The 19,240-nt window shown below is 37.0% G+C and overlaps 1 protein-coding gene across 2 annotated transcripts in view; it reads right to left on the reverse strand.

The window, feature by feature from the left end:
• LOC117239311 (lachesin) overlaps positions 1-19,240 on the reverse strand; it is a 274,618-nt gene that overhangs the window by 38,280 nt on the left and 217,098 nt on the right. For both annotated transcript variants that reach the window (XM_033504802.1, XM_033504803.1), the window contains 2 exons: positions 7,660-7,846; positions 6,261-6,392 (listed from right to left, as the gene is read on the reverse strand). In XM_033504802.1, coding sequence (XP_033360693.1) covers positions 6,261-6,392; positions 7,660-7,846 — 319 coding nt within the window. The remainder of the gene's footprint in view (positions 1-6,260; positions 6,393-7,659; positions 7,847-19,240) is intronic.

Consider the following 19,240-nt stretch of genomic DNA (forward strand, 5'->3'; position numbering starts at 1 on the left):
ATACCAGATGTGAAGAAAACCAACTTTCTAAGCTAACACGTGGTAGACAATAAACGTAAAGGGAAATCTAAGACAGGAAATATTCGTTTGGTCCGAAGGACCTTAACTATGAAAATGCCAAGACCCCTCGTGGGTACTTAAGACTATTGAGGGTGCGCACCAAGGATATGCAGACATCTGGGTGCCATCCTGTCCGTGGTGTGTGGCCTGGTCTCTGATGTTTTTTTTTTATTTATTTGTTGAAATTACAATCAATTCTCGCGTTGAGAATTTTCAGTAATTTTTCTGGCATGGCGCAGTGACATGGCTGTTTATTTACAATAAGTTAGTACTTATTATAGATAGGTATAATTTATAAGTATTATAAGTAAGTGCATATGCTTAGTTTGGATAACTAAATGAATCTAGCGTTTAGGTCTAGCGGGTAGTGCCTCTTCAGCCTGCGAATCTGGTCCGCCGTATCAAGTAGTCCAGTGATTAGGGGGTTTCGGTGTTTGTTGACTCTTTTGCTATATCTGTCGCTATATTTTGCTATTTCCTCTTTGACTGTGGGTATCTTGAGGTCGCGATGGATGGTTTCGTTGGTAACATACCAAGGTGCGTCTATTAAGGATCTTAGCGTTTTCGATTGGAAGCGTTGTAGTATTTCGATGTTGGAGTTACTTGCTGTTCCCCATAGTTGGATTCCGTAGGTCCAGACAGGTTTTATTACGGTCTTGTAGAGGGTAATTTTATTCTGTATGTTTAGTTTGGAGCGTCGGCCCGTGAGCCAATAGAGTTTTTTTAGTTTGTCCTTTAGTTGCTTCGTTTTATCTGAGATGCGTTTCTTCCACGTTAGTCTCCTGTCCAGGGTCATGCCCAGGTATCGGACTGAGTCCCTGCTAGGAACTGTTGCATTGTTGATGGTGACCTGGGCAGGTTTGTTTTCAGAGCGTGAAGGTTACATGTGAGGATTTCTTTTTCGTTAATTTTGAAGCCCCATTTATGAAACCACTTTTCCATGGAGTCGAGACTTTGCTGGTGAGTGGATGAGGCTATTACCGGGTCTGCGTGGGTAGCTAATAGCGCTGTGTCGTCTGCAAATGTCGCTATTGTTATCTCGTTTAATATAGGTAGGTCGGCAGTGTAGATGGAGTACAGTAGGGGTCCGAGGACACTACCTTGGGGTATGCCGGATTCTATTGGGAATGTTGCGGAAGTGGCGTCTAGGCAATTAACCATGAATTGTCTATTGGTTAGGTAGGATTTTAGGATGGAGTAGTAGGGGTGAGGTAGGATCTTTTTAAGCTTGTATAATAGCCCTTCATGCCATACTTTGTCGAATGCCTGTTGGATGTCTAGGAAAACCGCTGAGCAATATTTTTTCTTTTCGAGTGTTTGGCTGATCGTATGAGTTATGCGGTGGATTTGCTCTACTGTTGAATGTTGTTTTCGGAAGCCGAATTGGTGATCTGGGAGTGTTTTCAAGTTCTCTAGGAAGGAGTCGGTTCGTGAGCATCTTCTCGAATAGTTTGGACAGGGTAGGTAAAAGACTGATTGGGCGATAGGAGCAGGTTTCGTATATCGGTTTACCGGGTTTAGGGATGAGGGTAATCAATGAGATTTTCCAAGCCTTAGGATAGTGTTCCAGGCAAAGGATAGCATTAAAAATCGATGTGATGAGTGCTATCCCTTTTGTGGGAAGTTCCTCGATTGCTCTATTGCCTATTAGGTCGTGTCCTGCTGCTTTCTTGGGGTTTAGGCGACTGATTGTTTCTATAGTCTCAGCAGAGGAGAAGGGTTCGATAGGAGGGGACATTTGGAAGGGGGTGTGCAAGTATTCAGTAACGTCCGCGGCAGCTTTGGGGGAATGGAGTTTGAATACTTTAGACAAGTATTTAGCAAATAGGTCGGCTTTTTCTATTGGGCTTCGCGCCCATCCACCTTGCGGACGGCGGATAGGTGGGATTATTTGTGGGGGGCGTGTGAGTTTCCTGGAGGCCTTCCATAGAGAGTAGTTGGTCGGCTGTGGGGGATAAGCTGGCGAGGTATTTTTGGAAACAGTCGTTTTTATAATTTTTTAAGGTTTTGGATAGCTTTCTAGTTGCGTTGTTTAGTTTGCGTTTGTCATCCGGTGTTCTATGGGTCTGCCATACTCTTCTTAGTCTACGTTTTTCTGCTATTTTTTTTTAGTATGTATTGAGGATATTCTTGTTTGCTGATAGACGTCTTTGTCGGTGTGGAGAGGCGGATTACGTTTATTATGCTCGTGTTTAAGTATTCCGTGGCTGCTTCGATTTCTTCCTTTGTTTTTAGTGGAGTTAAGGCTGAAGTTGAGTGTGTGAAGACTTCTCTAAAGAGCTGCCAGTTGGTGTGTTGGTTGTGAATGGAGCCATTAGGTGTATTCTCGATGATTGTTGAACTGACTGTTGCTATCACGGGGGAATAATCAGAGGAGAGATCAGCCGAGGAGTTGATCTGGACGTGTCTTGATGAGATATTTTTAGTTACGAAGAAGTCGAGAAGGTCGGGTATTTTGTTGGTGTCAGTGGGCCAGTATGTGGGTTCGTATGTGGTGAGGTAGTTGAGGTTGTTGTTTATTATGCTGTTTAAGACGTTTTTGCCTCTTGCTGTAACCAGTCTGCTGCCCCATTGGATGTGCTTGGCGTTATAGTCTCCTCCAGCTATGAATCTATTGTCCAGGGTGTCCAGGAAGTTATCAAAGTCTTCTTTGGCGATGGAGTGTCTGGGAGGGCAGTATACTGCTGAGGTGGTGATTGTGCCATGACAGTCTTCTATTGCTACGTTTGTTGCTTGGAGGTAGTCTTTCTGGAATGATGGAAGTTCGTAGTGCTTAATACTTGCTTTGATTATTATTCCGGTGCCACCGTGGGCCTTTCCGCTGGGGTGTTGGGTATGGTAGAATTTGTAACCATTTATTTTCAGGTAGCTCTTGTCGGTGAAGTGGGTTTCCGATACGAGCATTACGTCGATTTGCTGGTGTTTTAAGAAGAGTTCTAGTTCATGCGCCTTGGTTTTATTTTGAGTCGGTGCGTGCTAATTTTTCCACGATGAGTGTTAGTAGCGATAGCAAGTGATTTATTTGCTCCGATTGTTTCTCTATTAGCTTTTCAAGCCTTGAAGAGTTGTCTGTGTTAGGTGGGTTGGGGACACTGTTTTGGGGAAGGTTCCTTTGGCTGTTCGGGTTATTTTGGATGCCTTGTACTGCTTGGGCATAGGAGGTTGAGGTGGAGATGAATTTGGTAGGACTGGGTGTTTGGAGGAGGGGGTTGGGGTAGTCGTGAATTTCAGCGGGCTGGGTGTTTGGTTGGATACCTCTTTTGCTCTGAGCTTAGGGTACCTGTTCGTGTATAGTGTTTTATATGCTGGGCAGCCTTTGCAGTTGGCAGGATGGTCCCCTTGACAGTGGATGCATTTCGCTGGGGTTTCCGGTGATGTGGCGGAGTGAGTGCCTGCACATTTAACGCAGCGGAAAGTATGGTTGCAGTATTTCTGCGTATGACCGTACCTTTGGCACCTTTTGCATTGCACTATTTCTTTTTCACAAGCGGTGGTTCGAATTTTACTATCGCGTTCATTAGGCGACTGATGTAGATTTCCGTATTGTTCGGCTTTTGTTTTATGTCTAGGAAGAATAAGGATAACGGGTCTTTCGAGACTCTATATTACTTACGTTATATGCCTTATATTACTTACGTTGATGACTTCGTGGCCGAGTTTTGAGAGTTCGTATTTGAGTTCGTCTATGTCTGCTGAGTGGTGGATGTTTCGTAGGACCACCCGGAAAGGGCTTTCCTGTTTGAGTTCGTAGGTGTGGAAGTTGGCGTTCAGGGTCCTAAGTATCTTGGTGAGTTTTCTGTAAGCTTCTGGGTTCCTCGGCAGTATTTTTACTTTATTGTTATTTATCTTTAAGTTGTAGTCCTCCTTGGAGATATCTCTCTCTAAGGACTTGATCATTGTCTGTATGTCGATGACGTCGTCCACAAATGTTGGTGGGGGAGGGGGGATTCTCTGTGATTGTTGGTTTGGCGGCGGGTCTGCGATTTCCATGGCGTCGTTAGTGGATTGCAGTACGGCGAACCTGTTGTGGGTGTTTATTTGTATCGTTGATTGTTCGTTCTGGGTGTCGATTGTGTATGGTTTTGCTGTTTCTATTTTCCGTTTCTTTGTAATATTAGCGTTGTTGGTGCGAAGAGTTCTGCTACACTTCTGCCACGGGGGAGGTAGCGCGGGGTAGTTGCGAGTCTGCTCCGGAGAGCCTGGTCGCGATTGCTGGGCCATCATCGAGCTAGTTAATTCGAAATGAATAACTAGTCGTGAGGCTATGAGACTAGTATTCGGGTTGGGGTTAGGTGCGTGGAATTTTCTTCTCCCTAAAAGGTAGGAAACACTTGGCTGTGTTCATTTTCGACGGTTGGGCGACACGTGTTGTTTTCGGACTACACTGGGCACTAGAGACACGTCTGCACGCTTCGGCACTCCACAGCGAACTGGTCTCTGATGTGAATTGACGTTATACGCTCGTCGATACATTCTATACGTTCCGTCGGGCAGATAAGACGATCTTGCTGCGATACTGTAGGACCGCGAGCGACAGTTAGAAAATACAGCCTGTGGTAAGTCTCGTGACGTAACAACAAATAATACCATCTAATAGGTCACTTTGTATGTATGTAGCGTCTTACACACAAGCGTATTATTAATGTGTATGTTAGAAATTTTTGTGGACAGCTACAATATACTGCTCGCAATCACCTAGGCATGCGCTCCTTCTCGAAATTCCGACATAAGCCTCATGCTACTTTTCATATATACTTCTTGTTATCAGAAGATATCCTTGTTTTCTCCACTTCGCGGCCAACTCTTTTAGAGACAATGTTTCCATATCTTAAGGCAATGCAATCATGAATCACTTGCTAGCCTTACTTTAAACAATTACATGTAACTTCTTGTCATTAGGTCTTGATATCTATCACATATTATTCTAAAATTGAGTAGCACAAGACAGTTGGCACCGATGTCCTTAAAACTACGATGTCCCTATTTTGTACTTAGCTACTATACTACAACTATAGGCGAAAATTTTCAGAGGTGCAATGTGTTCGTCGTGATTAATTAAAAGGATATTATATGAACTTTTCAATGAAATAAATATGGAAAATCCAAGAATTGCTAACTATGCTTGGAAGTTGTGTGTGAAATATGATAGAGTTCGAGACATGTGGAAAGTACGGCTTCCAGGCAAGCAGGAGTTGATTCAGCGCATTAAAATAAGAAGGAAAGTTCGTATAAACGTTTTCGAGTAGACACTTGCTTTGTGTTACAGTGCTTTCTTACCTATCTTTAGAGAAATTGCTCGAATCGACCAGTTCCAGTTTCTACGGAAACTATAGATCTTGTTCGAACAGCTTACACGGATTTGTCGAAAACTTTGATCGTCATGTCAATTAACGTTTTATAAGTAAAAGATTTTAAACGTCCCCGCATTTAATAATCTGTGGCGGCACGGGCCACGGAACTTTCCAATGGCTCTGGATGCAAAGCGCTACGCCGTCAAAGCGCAACACCGACGTGCCCAATGTACCATCGATATCTTCACGCTCATTCCGCCGAATTCTCGAAAGAGCATACACGTGCCAGCCGCGGCGGCACATCTAATGAATGCACGCTAGTGGGGGATATCGATGGACAACGAAGGGAAAAATCCGTTCGATCCGGAACAAAAGGGCAGTCAGTCTGTCTTACGCCGTTAAATGTATAACTCCTCAGTACCATTGCATAGCAACGCGTCGGGTGAACTCTTGGTGTCTATTGTTACTTGTTAATCGTACCAGTTATTTGTTAATCGTATCTGTTAATTGTTATTTGTTGACTCTGACTGTTAATTCGTTCTTAATAAACAATTGTTCGTTAAAATATCTGAGTATTCCTTACGCACCTATCACGACGCACCACCTCAAATCGAACGGATTCAGATCTGAAGAGCGTATTGGTCCGAAAATAAGGCCAGCACGATTTATCTATTTTCCAAGAAATCGTTCATCTGTGTAATGTTTAGCATCGCAAAATAAGTTATAAGCGGAACGTAAGGTCATATTAGGCATATTATATTATATGCACTTTTCTTCTTATTTCAGTATCCAGAATCAATCTCTGCCATATTTTCCACGTGTTCTGACTCATCTTGCATAATATATAATAATGATAATTGCGAATATATTTATATAATAACTCTATGATAAGCGCTTAATAATACATACAGTGAACTTGTACAGAGTAACGTTTGCTGACTGTCGGAGGCACATTGTTGCTGGCTATGCAAAGATAAGTGCCCATTTCTTGTCGAAGAACTCCAGTCAATTCTAGCGTTTCACCCACATAAGTTTTTAACGCTGAAACATGAAAAGATATAGTCGTTATTTTTTAGCTTTGCCTCTATTTAATCTTCATCTTGTCTGCATACGCACTTAATAATAGAATTAGGTTTGGTTTACGTAAAAAGTAACTTCTTTTTATTAAGACACATATTTATTAAGATTTAGTAAGATACAATTTATTAAGATATATATAGCGAAAGGAAGTAGTAACATTTTACGTGAATTTGTATGGATTGAATATGCTGATATGCTTATGAATAAGAGAGTATTGATCGATAATTATTAAGGCCAATTGTTTGTAACATGGGAATAAGTAAAAGTCACTTTTAAGTTTAAAGATCTTTAGTTTAGTATTGAAATATGTTTAATGTATTTTAGCAAAAGCAGATAAAATAGGAATATTAAAAGCATTAAAAACTTAATATCTAGTTCTCGTGTTGTCCAAAGTTGCGTTTTGAAGATTTGAAGAAAATTTGACAAAAATGATGCATATACAAATGCTATCTGTAGTCAATAATATATTTTTTCGTTATCGGCAGAACATTTTCTCTTGATTTTATTGATATATTGGATTAATTACTTCTTAAAGTTACTCATTGTTGAAGCAACATCAAAATCGTATACTGTTTTATGCTAAAAAATACATCAAAAGACAAATACTATAAAAAGATTTGACGCGCTCTTTGAATACCGCTACTGTCAAGATGTATAAACATAATTAGCCTAGATCGTGTCGAAGTAGTACGTATGTACTTTTGACGAATTTTTAAAGTCAAAATTCTTTTGAAATCACGTTTAAAATACAGTTATTCTTAGAATATGATTTAAAATATAATCTTCTTTTTACTTTTTACGTAATTTATTATGTAAATCATTACTAAAGAAAGTTACTTTCCAGTTGTGTTACAAAGTAATCTACTTTGTACACAGGTATGTAATAAATTACCAGAAATTTTGATGAGAACGAACTTTTTATTTAAAAAAGTGACATCTTTCATATATGATTTCCTCTTCAATTTGCTTGGTAGTAGTATATCAAATATTTTTGAGGTAAAAGTAAGAGAATATAATTCGAATGTCGCGTCACATGTATAGCATGTTTTCTGGAACTTTGGTAGTTGGTATAATACATTTTTTAAAAGTGTCTTGAGAACTTAATCTTTTTTATTAATATGTCAAGTACTAACCAAATTATTACATTACTTTCAAGTATTTTATAAACGTACGCCTTTAATTTATAATTTCGAACACTAAAATGATTAATTTATCCAAAATATCTTACATTGTTTCTGTCCATCTTCGCGAAGAATAATGTTCCGGCCATCTTCTCGTTTCCACGTGACAGTAGGCTGCGGTGAGCCAGTTGCAACACATTTCAATCTTATTTCACCACCTTCGTGAGTTACCATACCCTCGGCAGACTTATCGTCCATTATATCCGGTGGTATTACCACTTCCATGTAACCGTTCTAAAAATAGAACAATTAAAATTTTCATTAAAATTGTAACAGTCGTTATACCAACGTTATCATACAAAATCGTATTTAAGGTAATATTTAAATATTATTATTGGCCACTGCATTATGTCAACATTTTATAATTAGATTAATTACAAGTGAAGCTGTTAGTGCCATGGTTCTTATAATTGAGATTCATTCGTTTTACTTTTGGGACAATAAAGAACTTTTACATTTAGAAGAAATTCGTCAGTCAAGATTTTGAAGGCAACTCTTTCTTCCAAATCTTTAACTTGCTTTCGATCTAAAAAGAATGTTGCAGCGGAATAATATAATCATAAATCCGTCGGGTCTGTTAAATTCCATTTCAGGTTGGCAACGGATGCCTTCCGTAGCTGAGGTTCAAATGACTAACGAGTTGTAGAGAACATATTCTGAGAATAAGTATGTCTTGAAGACCCACGTGCTTCGTGACTCTATTATTTGTAAGTAATCGCACGAACCAATCTCGGTCAATCGTTATCTCTGGATGACGGCAGACAGAGGCGGTTAGCTTTCACCTTCAGCAAAATTTCCCTAATCAATTAACATCTTTTTCCGCCACCTACTACTATGAATCTAATGATCGAAGAATTTGCAAATGCTCCAATCTGCGTATCATTCCCAGCAGCACGTCCATCCTCGAATTTTCGCGAGTCTTGGAAAAAGCAAACTTTACGGAGACATGTCAATCAATCATCTATCGTCAAGCAATCTGTCATCCACAGTTTGTCGTCTAGTACAAAAAGGCCAAATATCAAGTCTATTCAACGAAAATAGATAACGTTTTCACCGCAGCTAACTCTCTTTGTCTCGTGCGCGAATCCAAAGTTTACAATCCAACTAGCCGATAAGTCGGAGTGCGGCGCCCAAACAATGACACTACACAATGATTTGTTGTTTACATTTGCTATGAAATATGTAGTGTTCGGATATATGTATGGCCAACGACCGAGCACACGAAGAAGCTATATACCCGGAGAGATAACTTTCTAAAATTTGAGTCAAGTTATACGACTCGTGCTCACCCTGCTATACTCTACTGTGCGTGTACCGAAGGTAAGAGAGAAATGCAGGCAGTGCGAGTGAGACAGAATAGGTAAAGTTTAATAAGAAATCGCGGAGCCAAGTTATTTTTGTCTCTCTTAATCCCGGTCACACATTACCTATCTCTTTAACCTCTTAACCTACAACTACGGGCATAGCCCGTAGTACGATGATCGGACCAAATATAATATATAATATATTATATAATAGCTTGTTTACGTTTTCGGTCCCAAATTCTCGAACGTAAATCGTAGGTTAAGGGGTTAATTTCATTAAAAATTGTTGGTCAAATATAGTCACGTTTGGTATCATTTTGACCAAACGAATCTCAATAGTTCGACTCGGGACATCTCGTAATAATGTGGTAAAAAAGAAAAGAACATTTTTTATTCTGATAATTCGGTACCGTGTTGAATTACATAGATGCGGATCATAGATTACACCGGAGCCTGTCCTGAGCGGGCAGTTTTACGAATTGATGGGAAACTCCCGACCATACTAGCTATATATAGCTATGATTCGTATATTTGAACACTATGGATATACATAATATGCTTTGGCAGAACTTGTATAATGAAATTTATGCTACTAATTATATTAATTACATTGCTTTGTTATATAAATATTCGGTAGGTTTATATGAGGAATGCATAAATAATTGTTATGAGTATTGAAAATGTTACATTTTTCTGTCTAAATCGTTTCGGTTCAATTTGGAAAATCTTATTCTGCGTGTGGAATTAATACCAGCAGCATATCAACTCTAAAGTTTCATATCTCGAAAAGAGTTTATGCAAAAGACAAATAAGAGTTAAGTTTGACATCGAGTAAACAAAACCCAATTTGAAATTGATCTAACAGTGTTTTTCTAAATTATTTCTACATATTGTTCAGTTTGTTCTTATCTCAATATTGTTGGATTTAATTAACGCAGTGTTATATTTACGCTAATATCTGCATGATAAGTATAATTTTAATATATAATAACATGATCTATAACTCTTTACAATTTATATTTTATCATGGCATATGTCTTAGAATATTCTCCAGCTTCTTGTAATTTTTATTCATACTTATTCCACGCGTATCATGTTCTTTTTATTAACTTGAAACGTTTTACATGCACAGGTGTACGCGAGTACTATCAATTACACGTACATACAGATCTTACTCAAGCTAATATTATCAACTTTAGAGCTATTAATAAATGTTCTTAAAGGGGATATTTCTTCACAACATGTAGTTAATAGTTTATTAACACGTTGACTGCCACGCGTGTTTTCAAAAAAATCTCCGTCAGGCCACGCGTACAGCAGTACCAAGCGTTCTCTGCTAGGTGCTCCCATCGATATTTTAGTAATGCGAGTCGCTCAAGCGGTGGTCTCAAGAATGATCTTTCGTTTCGTCTGTTCGCAACATTAAAACCACTAGCTGTTGTCGAATATAACGAAGGAAAGTGTGGTATAGATTATTTCGACCAAGTGGTTTCTTATGCCACCACAATTACAAAAGGAATCAAATGGTAAAGAAAACTTGACATTCAATTCCTTCTGGGAATTTCTGTTGTAAACGCTTTGACGGTTCACAAAATTGCAACAAGGAAAAATATAAATATTAGAATATTTAGACAATTACTAGTTGCAAAATTATTAGAGTTGTCTCAAAATACAAAGAATCCTTGTCTTCGACGGAGTCAGCGCAATATCGCCGTTTGGAAAAATGATTCCGGAAGAAGCGTTAGACGCGCATGCAAACTATGTTATGCAAATAAAAGACGTCGAATGGACCAAACAAAGGCATAAAAGAATTTGAAGAAAACAACAACTTCTTGTCTAAATTGTCCCGACCAACCTCAGCTATGTATAGAATGCTTTAAAGTTTTACATTCTAAATAATTTTTTTAATAAACTATTTTCGTATTTTTATTTTATAACAATTCAACAGTTTTATTATTATGGAATATCTTTTCAAATACCTACGATGATCCTTAGCAAGTAGTCAAATAAGCGACACCCGAATATAGGTTACGCGGCCTGACCAGAAACTTTGCTGACACCCGAATGCGGGTGTCGTGGTAGTCAACGTGTTAATAAATGTTCTTCAATAAATTATTAATTTGAATTAAAATACTGGTAGAACTAATATACCCAATTTTGTTTTCATCATGTATTGTTTATGTTGATAGCTTCCTGAAAAATTTGTGCAGGAACGAATCGCGTAACAAAGTACAGTGCATTCGAGACGTAACATTTCAGTGCAAATAATAAATTATTTTCAAACAAATAATCAAAATTTTTATTTAAATCTTCTCGAGATTTTTACGTATTAGAAGACACTTGTTATTTTATAAACTCAGAAAGATAGTTATATCCACTGTATATATTACATACAAATATGTATAAAATATATGATTTTTTAGGAATATCTCTCTACTTTAAACTGTTACTAGCAAAGATACTTTGCAAGTAGCATTCTTATTTCAATTAGCCTTGTAGTAAATATACTGTACAATATTTGTAATTTTAGTGAATGTCGTGATATTGTTTTGTGAGAGTACCAAAACGTAGTTATCTTTTATTAGCAAATAAAATTCTATTTTTGATGAAATTTGGTAAAAAATATTAAAATATCCGAGGAACAATTTCTTTTGCCTGTAAGAGTCACTTTGAGCAGGTGAAATCGAATCCTCAAGATTTTGGCGCTTCCGTTTTTTGAATATAACTTGTTTGTTAACACTGTTTGTATAACACTGTGATTCACAGAATTATAAATTATATATTTCCAACACTTAGATTACACTGTTGTGCACAGATAAATAGATAATCACTTATCGCGCGAAGATAAGATAGATATGTACGTTAGAGCAGGGCTCTTATAATTGGATTTAGTGTATTAGTGGACGTAGCACTATAATATATTTAGTAGAGGAGATGTATGTTCGACAATATCGAGAACCGACTCTCGCGTTATGCTTAGACTACCACGATAGGCGTTAGCATTAGACTTAGTAGTTGACTTTTCCAACAATGTAGAAGAAGTGAAGTTGAGTGACGATGCTGTGTCGGAGGAAAGCTAGTGATGGGTGTGTCTAGCGCACGGGACCATCGGATTTGTTCATGCTGTTTTAGGTCAGGAAGTGGGGGCAGTATACATTGCTTCGGATTGGATAAACGAAGGTTGGTGGACTAGGAAGGGTCTTAACCGCCCTCGATAGAAAGTTGCTAGTGGGAAGCATCGTACGTGAGAAAAACTAACTTTCCCGTGTCAAGCCGTAGTAAACAATAGTCTTTAGAAACTGATTTAGAAATAGACATTTGTTGGGTCTGAAGGACCTTAGCAAGCAAATTATTCGGGTTTATGACGGGTGCTTAAGGCTACTGAGGGTACGCTGTAAGGAAGAGCGGACATCTGGTGTCCGTCTGGCCCGCCTGTGACCTGGGCCAGGTAGAGAGTCACCCGGCGTAACATATTATATACATTATAATCTAAAACATTTCAACGTATTTGTAGTCCAATACCAATGATTTAGTCATAGACCGAATTTCTTTTACCTGCAAGTTCAATATTTTGACAACTGAGATTAAATTAGAAGGTGTTCGTTTAATTTTTCTTCTACCTTTTCCCATAGAAAAATGTTTGAAAGTCCAAAACAGAAAAGAGAGAAATGATCAGAGGAGAACATGAATGGGGTATTGAAGCTACTCCTCAAAAATAAAATGGCCCAAAGACAGGTCACTGAAGCTTTCAATGTTTCAAAAACGACGAATGTGAAGTCTGGGCATACGTCGAATGCGCAGATCAAGAAAATATTAAGTATTTTCCATACGATATACGTAAAAATCGAATTTGAATAAGAATGTGTATACTGACATCTAGAGGACTTTTTTTAAACATTATTAACCATTTAGAGCAAAAGATCATATAATTAAATAATTGATCGGTACTGGACGACCGTTGTCCAGTTTTTCGTTTCCTACAAATTCCGACATTACTATTCTTGCAGATTATCAATTCGTATTATTGAATTTCATAAAATTAATTTTCCTACTTTTATCAAGTTCCATTTGTGCTATAAAGTCACTTCGTAAATTTTCATTTTTACCAACTCTAGCACAAGGTACTGTGCGACTCTCCCCTGCATCTTATTTTGTATGTGATTCGAAATCCAAATTATTTGATATTTTTCATATCAAACTAAGATAAAAATTCTCAACAACTTCTGCAAAATTACCTATACTAGCATTTATGACGTTCCTGTCTCACAAGATCAATAATCATGACTTTTCCTCGACTCTTTTTCTCTGATGAAATATTAAATAGTTTCCTTCCTTCTTTCTGTCCGGATGAATTTTATCTTTTTCGCAGGTCATTGAGATCTGGTCGCCTTTTTAAATTACTTTTTCCGTAGTTTTCACGTCACAATAAAGAGATTAAAAAATGCTGGATCAAAATTCTTAATGCTTTTCTCATCCACTCCGTACTGTTATCTTTTTGTTTATGTTCAAAATAGCGAATAGAGATACATATAGAGGCGAATACTTCTGTGTTTAGTCTATTGACACCCCCTCCCTCTCGCCCCTTGATGAGGTTGACTCGTGTTAGATCACAATGTCAGTTTGCCTAACAATCAAAACTATATGGAATTTTGGGGATATACAGGCTGAGTCTTCAACAGTAAACCACCTGAATAATTCTTTCAATTTCTTGAGATGTAGGGAAATGTTTGAAACAGAAGTTGTTTGGTTTCGAGAAGGCTATTACCCGATGGAAAAAGTTTTTCTCAGATGGACGCGTTTACGAGTTTCAAAGAACACTTTAACAGGCTTCGTTTTTTAAAGTGGAGCCGTGTAGTTTTGAATACCTATTTGTCCCATTGTTGCCCTTTTGAAGACGGATTTAAATATCGCGGTCATTTAAGGTCACTCAAGGTCATAAAACGTAATAAATAGTCCAATCGAACGTAATGTTTCAATATTCCGAAACAAAGGAAAATGGATTTACCATTTTCAAGATAAGCGGCCCGTTTATAAAACATCATTAAACTAGGAGACGCAATCAATTGGAGAAAAGATAAATTTTGTGTGACTACTTATCGTACTCGAATACGACTCTACATCTTCGTTACTTTGTCGAAATTGCTATGTACAATAATTATTAATTATGAATAACGAAAGAAATCCTTAACCGAAAAATACTTCGTTATTCAGTATTCGTTGTTTAATGTAATTATAAAACACCAATCAATAATAACACAGGTACTTCACAGTGAGATATTTGAATTATTCATCTAATATAAAGAATAAGAATTTTGGAACAAAAAATTAAAAGGTTAGTACAAACATTCGATAATTGCACGAAAAAGTCCTCTACGTAATTGCACAGCCGTCGTGTCCACTTTGAGAAGGGCAGATTTCCCTGAGGTATCGCGGAAGTTTGGCGGTCCATTGCGATCGAGCAGTGTAACATGATCCAATATTATCAGTTATCGCTGAGACAATGTATCCAAGTAATCATTCAAAAGTGAAAATTGCTTTATTTTAGACTTTTTAAAATTAAATTTCTACTAACGCATTTGCAGGATTTTCCCGGCTAAAATAAGATCAAACATGTTATATTATGAAGAATATTTAATTATCAATTATTAAGTAAGCAAATATGTTCCAAATTTTATCGTGTTTGGTGTCATTTTAACCAGTAAAACGTAAGAAACAAATTGGCAAAAGTTTCATTGAACAAAAATCGCAAATAAGAAAGTCTGATTTTTTAATTAAATCTTTCAACTTATCGCCAGCCTTTAACGAGGCTTTCTTTCTCTTTCACTCGCGTTGTCAATTTTGAGGAATAGAGTCGTTTCTACATCTCCATAATTGTAACGTTTGAGTCCAATTTTTGTGCAATTATCGAATGTAATTATTAAAATTGTATACACGACATATTACAAACATTGAATCGAATCTTTTCTGCAAAACGTTATCGAACACGAAAGAACGAACACGAATAATCGAATCGAAAATGACCAAACGATCGACTGTTGGATAAGTGTTTACTAAGAATTTGACTAAGTACACTCTCTTAAATGCAAATGACTCATTGAATTTTTTTTTTGATATTAACTTTTTAATGAACGGCAATCCTCGAATAAAACTTACTCAAATTGCTAACATTAACAAGATATTTAAAAAATGTCAAAATCAGCGGTATCTCCTCTTTTTGTAAATATTTACCGGCTATTGAATCCAGATTCTCGATTGCCTTATCTGTTTGCTTATGTATATCTTTTATATATACATAGATGGATACACAAATAAGTTTCGTCTATGGCGAGATCAATTTAGCCACCCGAGTAACCAGTTATCTCTTGAATCGACAGATACAATACCGATACAATGATACGACATGCGATGTACATACTCGAAACGTTACAGATTGAATCACTGAATTAATGAATTAATGAAGAGTAGCTAATCATTGGTAGGATACACGCTTGTTAAAGATCGAAGATGTCCGTGAATTAATTAGCTTTGAAATTAAAAGGTTGATATAACTATCACGTTAACACGCAGGTTAGGTATGTGGGAGACTTTGCGTTTGTGGAAAATTATTCGAAGATAGCAATATGGTCCTGTTGATGGTACGGAAGTGTAGGGGTAATAGGGTGAATGCAACAAGCAATGTATTATAAACGATTCATAATTGGTAATAATGTATAAATAATTCGTAACGATTATGAATAGAAGCAGATAATAGTATTTAATTAGAACCCATGTTTTTTATTTCAACTTCCAATTTATATTCCTTTGATAGCAAAAACTAAAATAGAATTGGTTATAATAAATTTTGAATATAGGAGATTGAAAATCGAAATGGTTTATCAATTGGTCTGATTTCAAACCAATCTCGTAAAAAAGTTGTAAGGAGGGGAAATATAGCTTTAGGAAATACGCAATTAGTCGAGTGTTTACGGTACGTGCCAATAACAAGACAAGCTTTTGATTTTTGGAGAAGTCGACTGTAACAAAAATTTGCGGTGACCATTGTATACGAAACGAAAGCTTATAGCTATAATTTTAGCGGATACTGTTTATCTATTTCGTTTTGCGTGTATTAACGTCCTCATGGTGTATCGTATAGTAATTAATGCATCAGATTATATATTGGTATTTGTAGGTAACACGTTATACAGAGTGGAGAAGCAGCAGCAACTTGTCACGATTGCAAAATAAAATGAGTGAACGGCTGATGAACGAGTAAAATACTCGTACAATAACAAGTGAATGTAAAGGGAGCTCTAAATTCCAAGAAATTCCATTTTATGAGCCGAACAAAATGTATAATCTTATAATGTTTTGAGGATAGTAAGTTAGACAGGCGAAAAAAACAGGTGTTAACGATCACGTATAACAGATACAGTAGTAAATATTCAACAATTTTTCAACCGTAATGTATTTATACACGAATCTGCGTACTTCGTATCAAAGTTTCTGTTGAAAATGACAACGTGAGTTCGTGCTCGCCATCCATATGCAGATGCGTTAGTTATAAGAAATAGTAACTAGAGGATGATCCTAGTTACAATCGATAGATTTAATCGATAGGTTTAAGATGCCTTTTTGTTTTTATCCCTAGTTTTTGTAAGCACGTGCAATAAAGGATTTTTTGGCTCAGAACGGTGTGATAGATTTATCCATTCAATAAAATAATAACTATTCTGATCTTACCTCTGAGTATAGAAATAACAACAGTTTCGATACACATATTTTTATGTACAGCATGTATAAAAAGTGTCAGAACGTATGTGTCCACTGGCCTGATTCCGGAGGATCGGAGCCTCCGGATCGATTGATTCATGCAAAATTTTGTAAAAATTGACGTTTGCTGGCACAAAATTAACGTGCTACTTAGCACGAGGATCAAATGGGACTTTACTAAGAAAGTATACTTGGGCACCATGATGTGCAAGATATTATTCCTGTATATGTAGGATTTGTACACATTTTGTTCGATCACTCGCGGAGAGACGCGATCGCGGAGAAGCGTATCAACAGAAGCCGTAAATTCACGTTACGATTGTTCAATCGACGCCGCGAGATGATCGATCCCCTATTACGATTAGGCTAATAGAGGTGGTTAATTGAAGAGTACACTGAACAAGTTTCCAGTTATGTTTTATTATGACACTGTGTATACACGATGAGCTGAGTTAAATAAAACAGTTGTGATGCTTGACTTGGCCAGAATGTATAACGTAAAGTCAGAGGATGAGAGGGCGAGAGCGTAGGAACGAATGGAATGAAACTGACTACGAATGAGTGCGACCTGAGACTTCGCGGTGTTGTGACGACTGACTGTATTCGACTGACTTGAGAGTCCCCGGTCAAGACTATCTTGAGCTCGTATATTTTTTCCGAAGGAAAGCTTGATGCCGATTCGTCTTGACCTAGCTAATAAAGTAGGATATGAGCAAGTCTCCCACCAGCGTGCGTCGGAGGTGACTTCATTCCTGGGGAAAACCAGTCGTTTTCGGTGGACATATGTTGGGTTTTCCCATTCGGTGATTACCTGCTTTTTAAGAGCCTAATAAAATCAAGGATGTTTCCTAATCCGAACATAAACCGAAATGCTTCTAGACAACTAGATTGATTGGCAAATATATGGAAACAATTTAGCTAGAAGGTGACGTTTTATGGTGGGTCCTTGAATTTATTGAGGGTCGGGAAGCAGGTAGGTGGGCCGCTGGCTGCCAGGTAGCGTTGGCTGGGGTGCGGATGCTCCATGCGACGTAACACATTTTAATCAATTTAATCCTCATTTTATCAATAAATCCAATTATTTTGCCATCTATCTCTATTACCGACTATCTCGAATTGTTTGTTGTTCCAAAATTGTGTTGCGCGCAATACTGGGCACTATTAAATAAATTTTCATTTAAATAATTGTTTAAATGTTAAAAGACAGAAATAAATTATTTGCAATATCAACAAGTTTAAATATATTATTTAAAATAATGAGATTAATTGTTATTTTCAAATTTTACTTTCTATTTATTCTAAAAGAAAGCTAATAACATCAGATCGCGTCTTCTTCGACGTCATCCAATCTTTGTTTCAAATTCTTTTTTCACGCAGTAAATAATTCTGTAATAATGTGAAATCACGCTGATTACTCCATTCTGTTTATCGTGGGCTATCCCACCAGCTAACGAAAACTTGTTGTTTTCTCGTTAATGTCACGTTATTTACTTTCTACGTGACTGCGAAATGTAAACTTGTTGCGAATAATCTCGATGTAAGACCCAATGGAATTTCAACGTCATTTCTCCAGAAAACGGTTCAATTGCGACTCATAGCTTATTTTGAAAAGTTGGCAAGTTGGTCCTCGCGATGAGTAGACGTTTGTAAAATTGTGTCATCCAGTGTTGTAGAATCATGGTGGTCCGGTCAAATAAGTGTATTTTTTATATACCCTGTACATATACAGGCTTTCCAGAATAATTCCATACCGCCAGACAGGATAAGACGTCAAACAAAAAAAAAAACATTTTTCTTTTCTCCAGCTTATTTTTACGCGTAAATTTTTTTTATTTAAAGCTAAAGTTTGAAATAGTTGTCGATACTCTGTCACACTGAACGTATTTCATTGTAAGCTAGCTCAAGCAGAAACAAAGCCATATACAAGAAAACTTCATCCTCTTCCTTTGACTTACTTTTGCATACAGAAAAATCTGCTGCCTAAGTGTGCTCTCTTGAGATTCCTTGATTATACATATCTTTTCTAAATTTTTCGTTTCTGTTAACAAAACTTCCATAAATGATAAAGTGCAGGTATTCCTAAAGGACAAAGTGTAAAGAAACTAAAATTAACGTCCAAACACCCAAAATTCCAACATTAACCCGACATATACATGTTGTTAAATATACTTAAGTGTTTTTTCCTATCACTATCACGATCTATACCTCAGGTATTTCCTAACTATGTCAACATTATACCTTGTTTTACCAAATGTCCGGTTGGACAAATTGTAAATTACAAATTGAATAATAAAAAAAAAAATTATACTTTGTAAATCCTGTAAGGTATTCTCGCGCTATTGTAGCACATTTATCTTGCTGGAAATATACATATACACGCTCTTTTCAAATATCATGAGGTAGTCATCTGATCTTTTAAAAATTGTTTGCAAAGAAAATTATATATCTATCTGTTGTTAAGCTTTGTTCATAAAAATATGATTCGATTAAATTGTTATATTCAAAATGTTGCACCAAACATTAACGTTTTTCTTTCCTCGTTGTAAGCAAAACGTAGCCAAATTATGGTACT

Source organism: Bombus vosnesenskii, unplaced genomic scaffold (assembly GCF_011952255.1).
Source record: "Bombus vosnesenskii isolate JDL3184/JDL3185 unplaced genomic scaffold, Bvos_JDL3184-5_v1.1 scf7180000013918, whole genome shotgun sequence".
Classification (NCBI taxonomy): Eukaryota; Metazoa; Arthropoda; class Insecta; order Hymenoptera; family Apidae; genus Bombus; species Bombus vosnesenskii.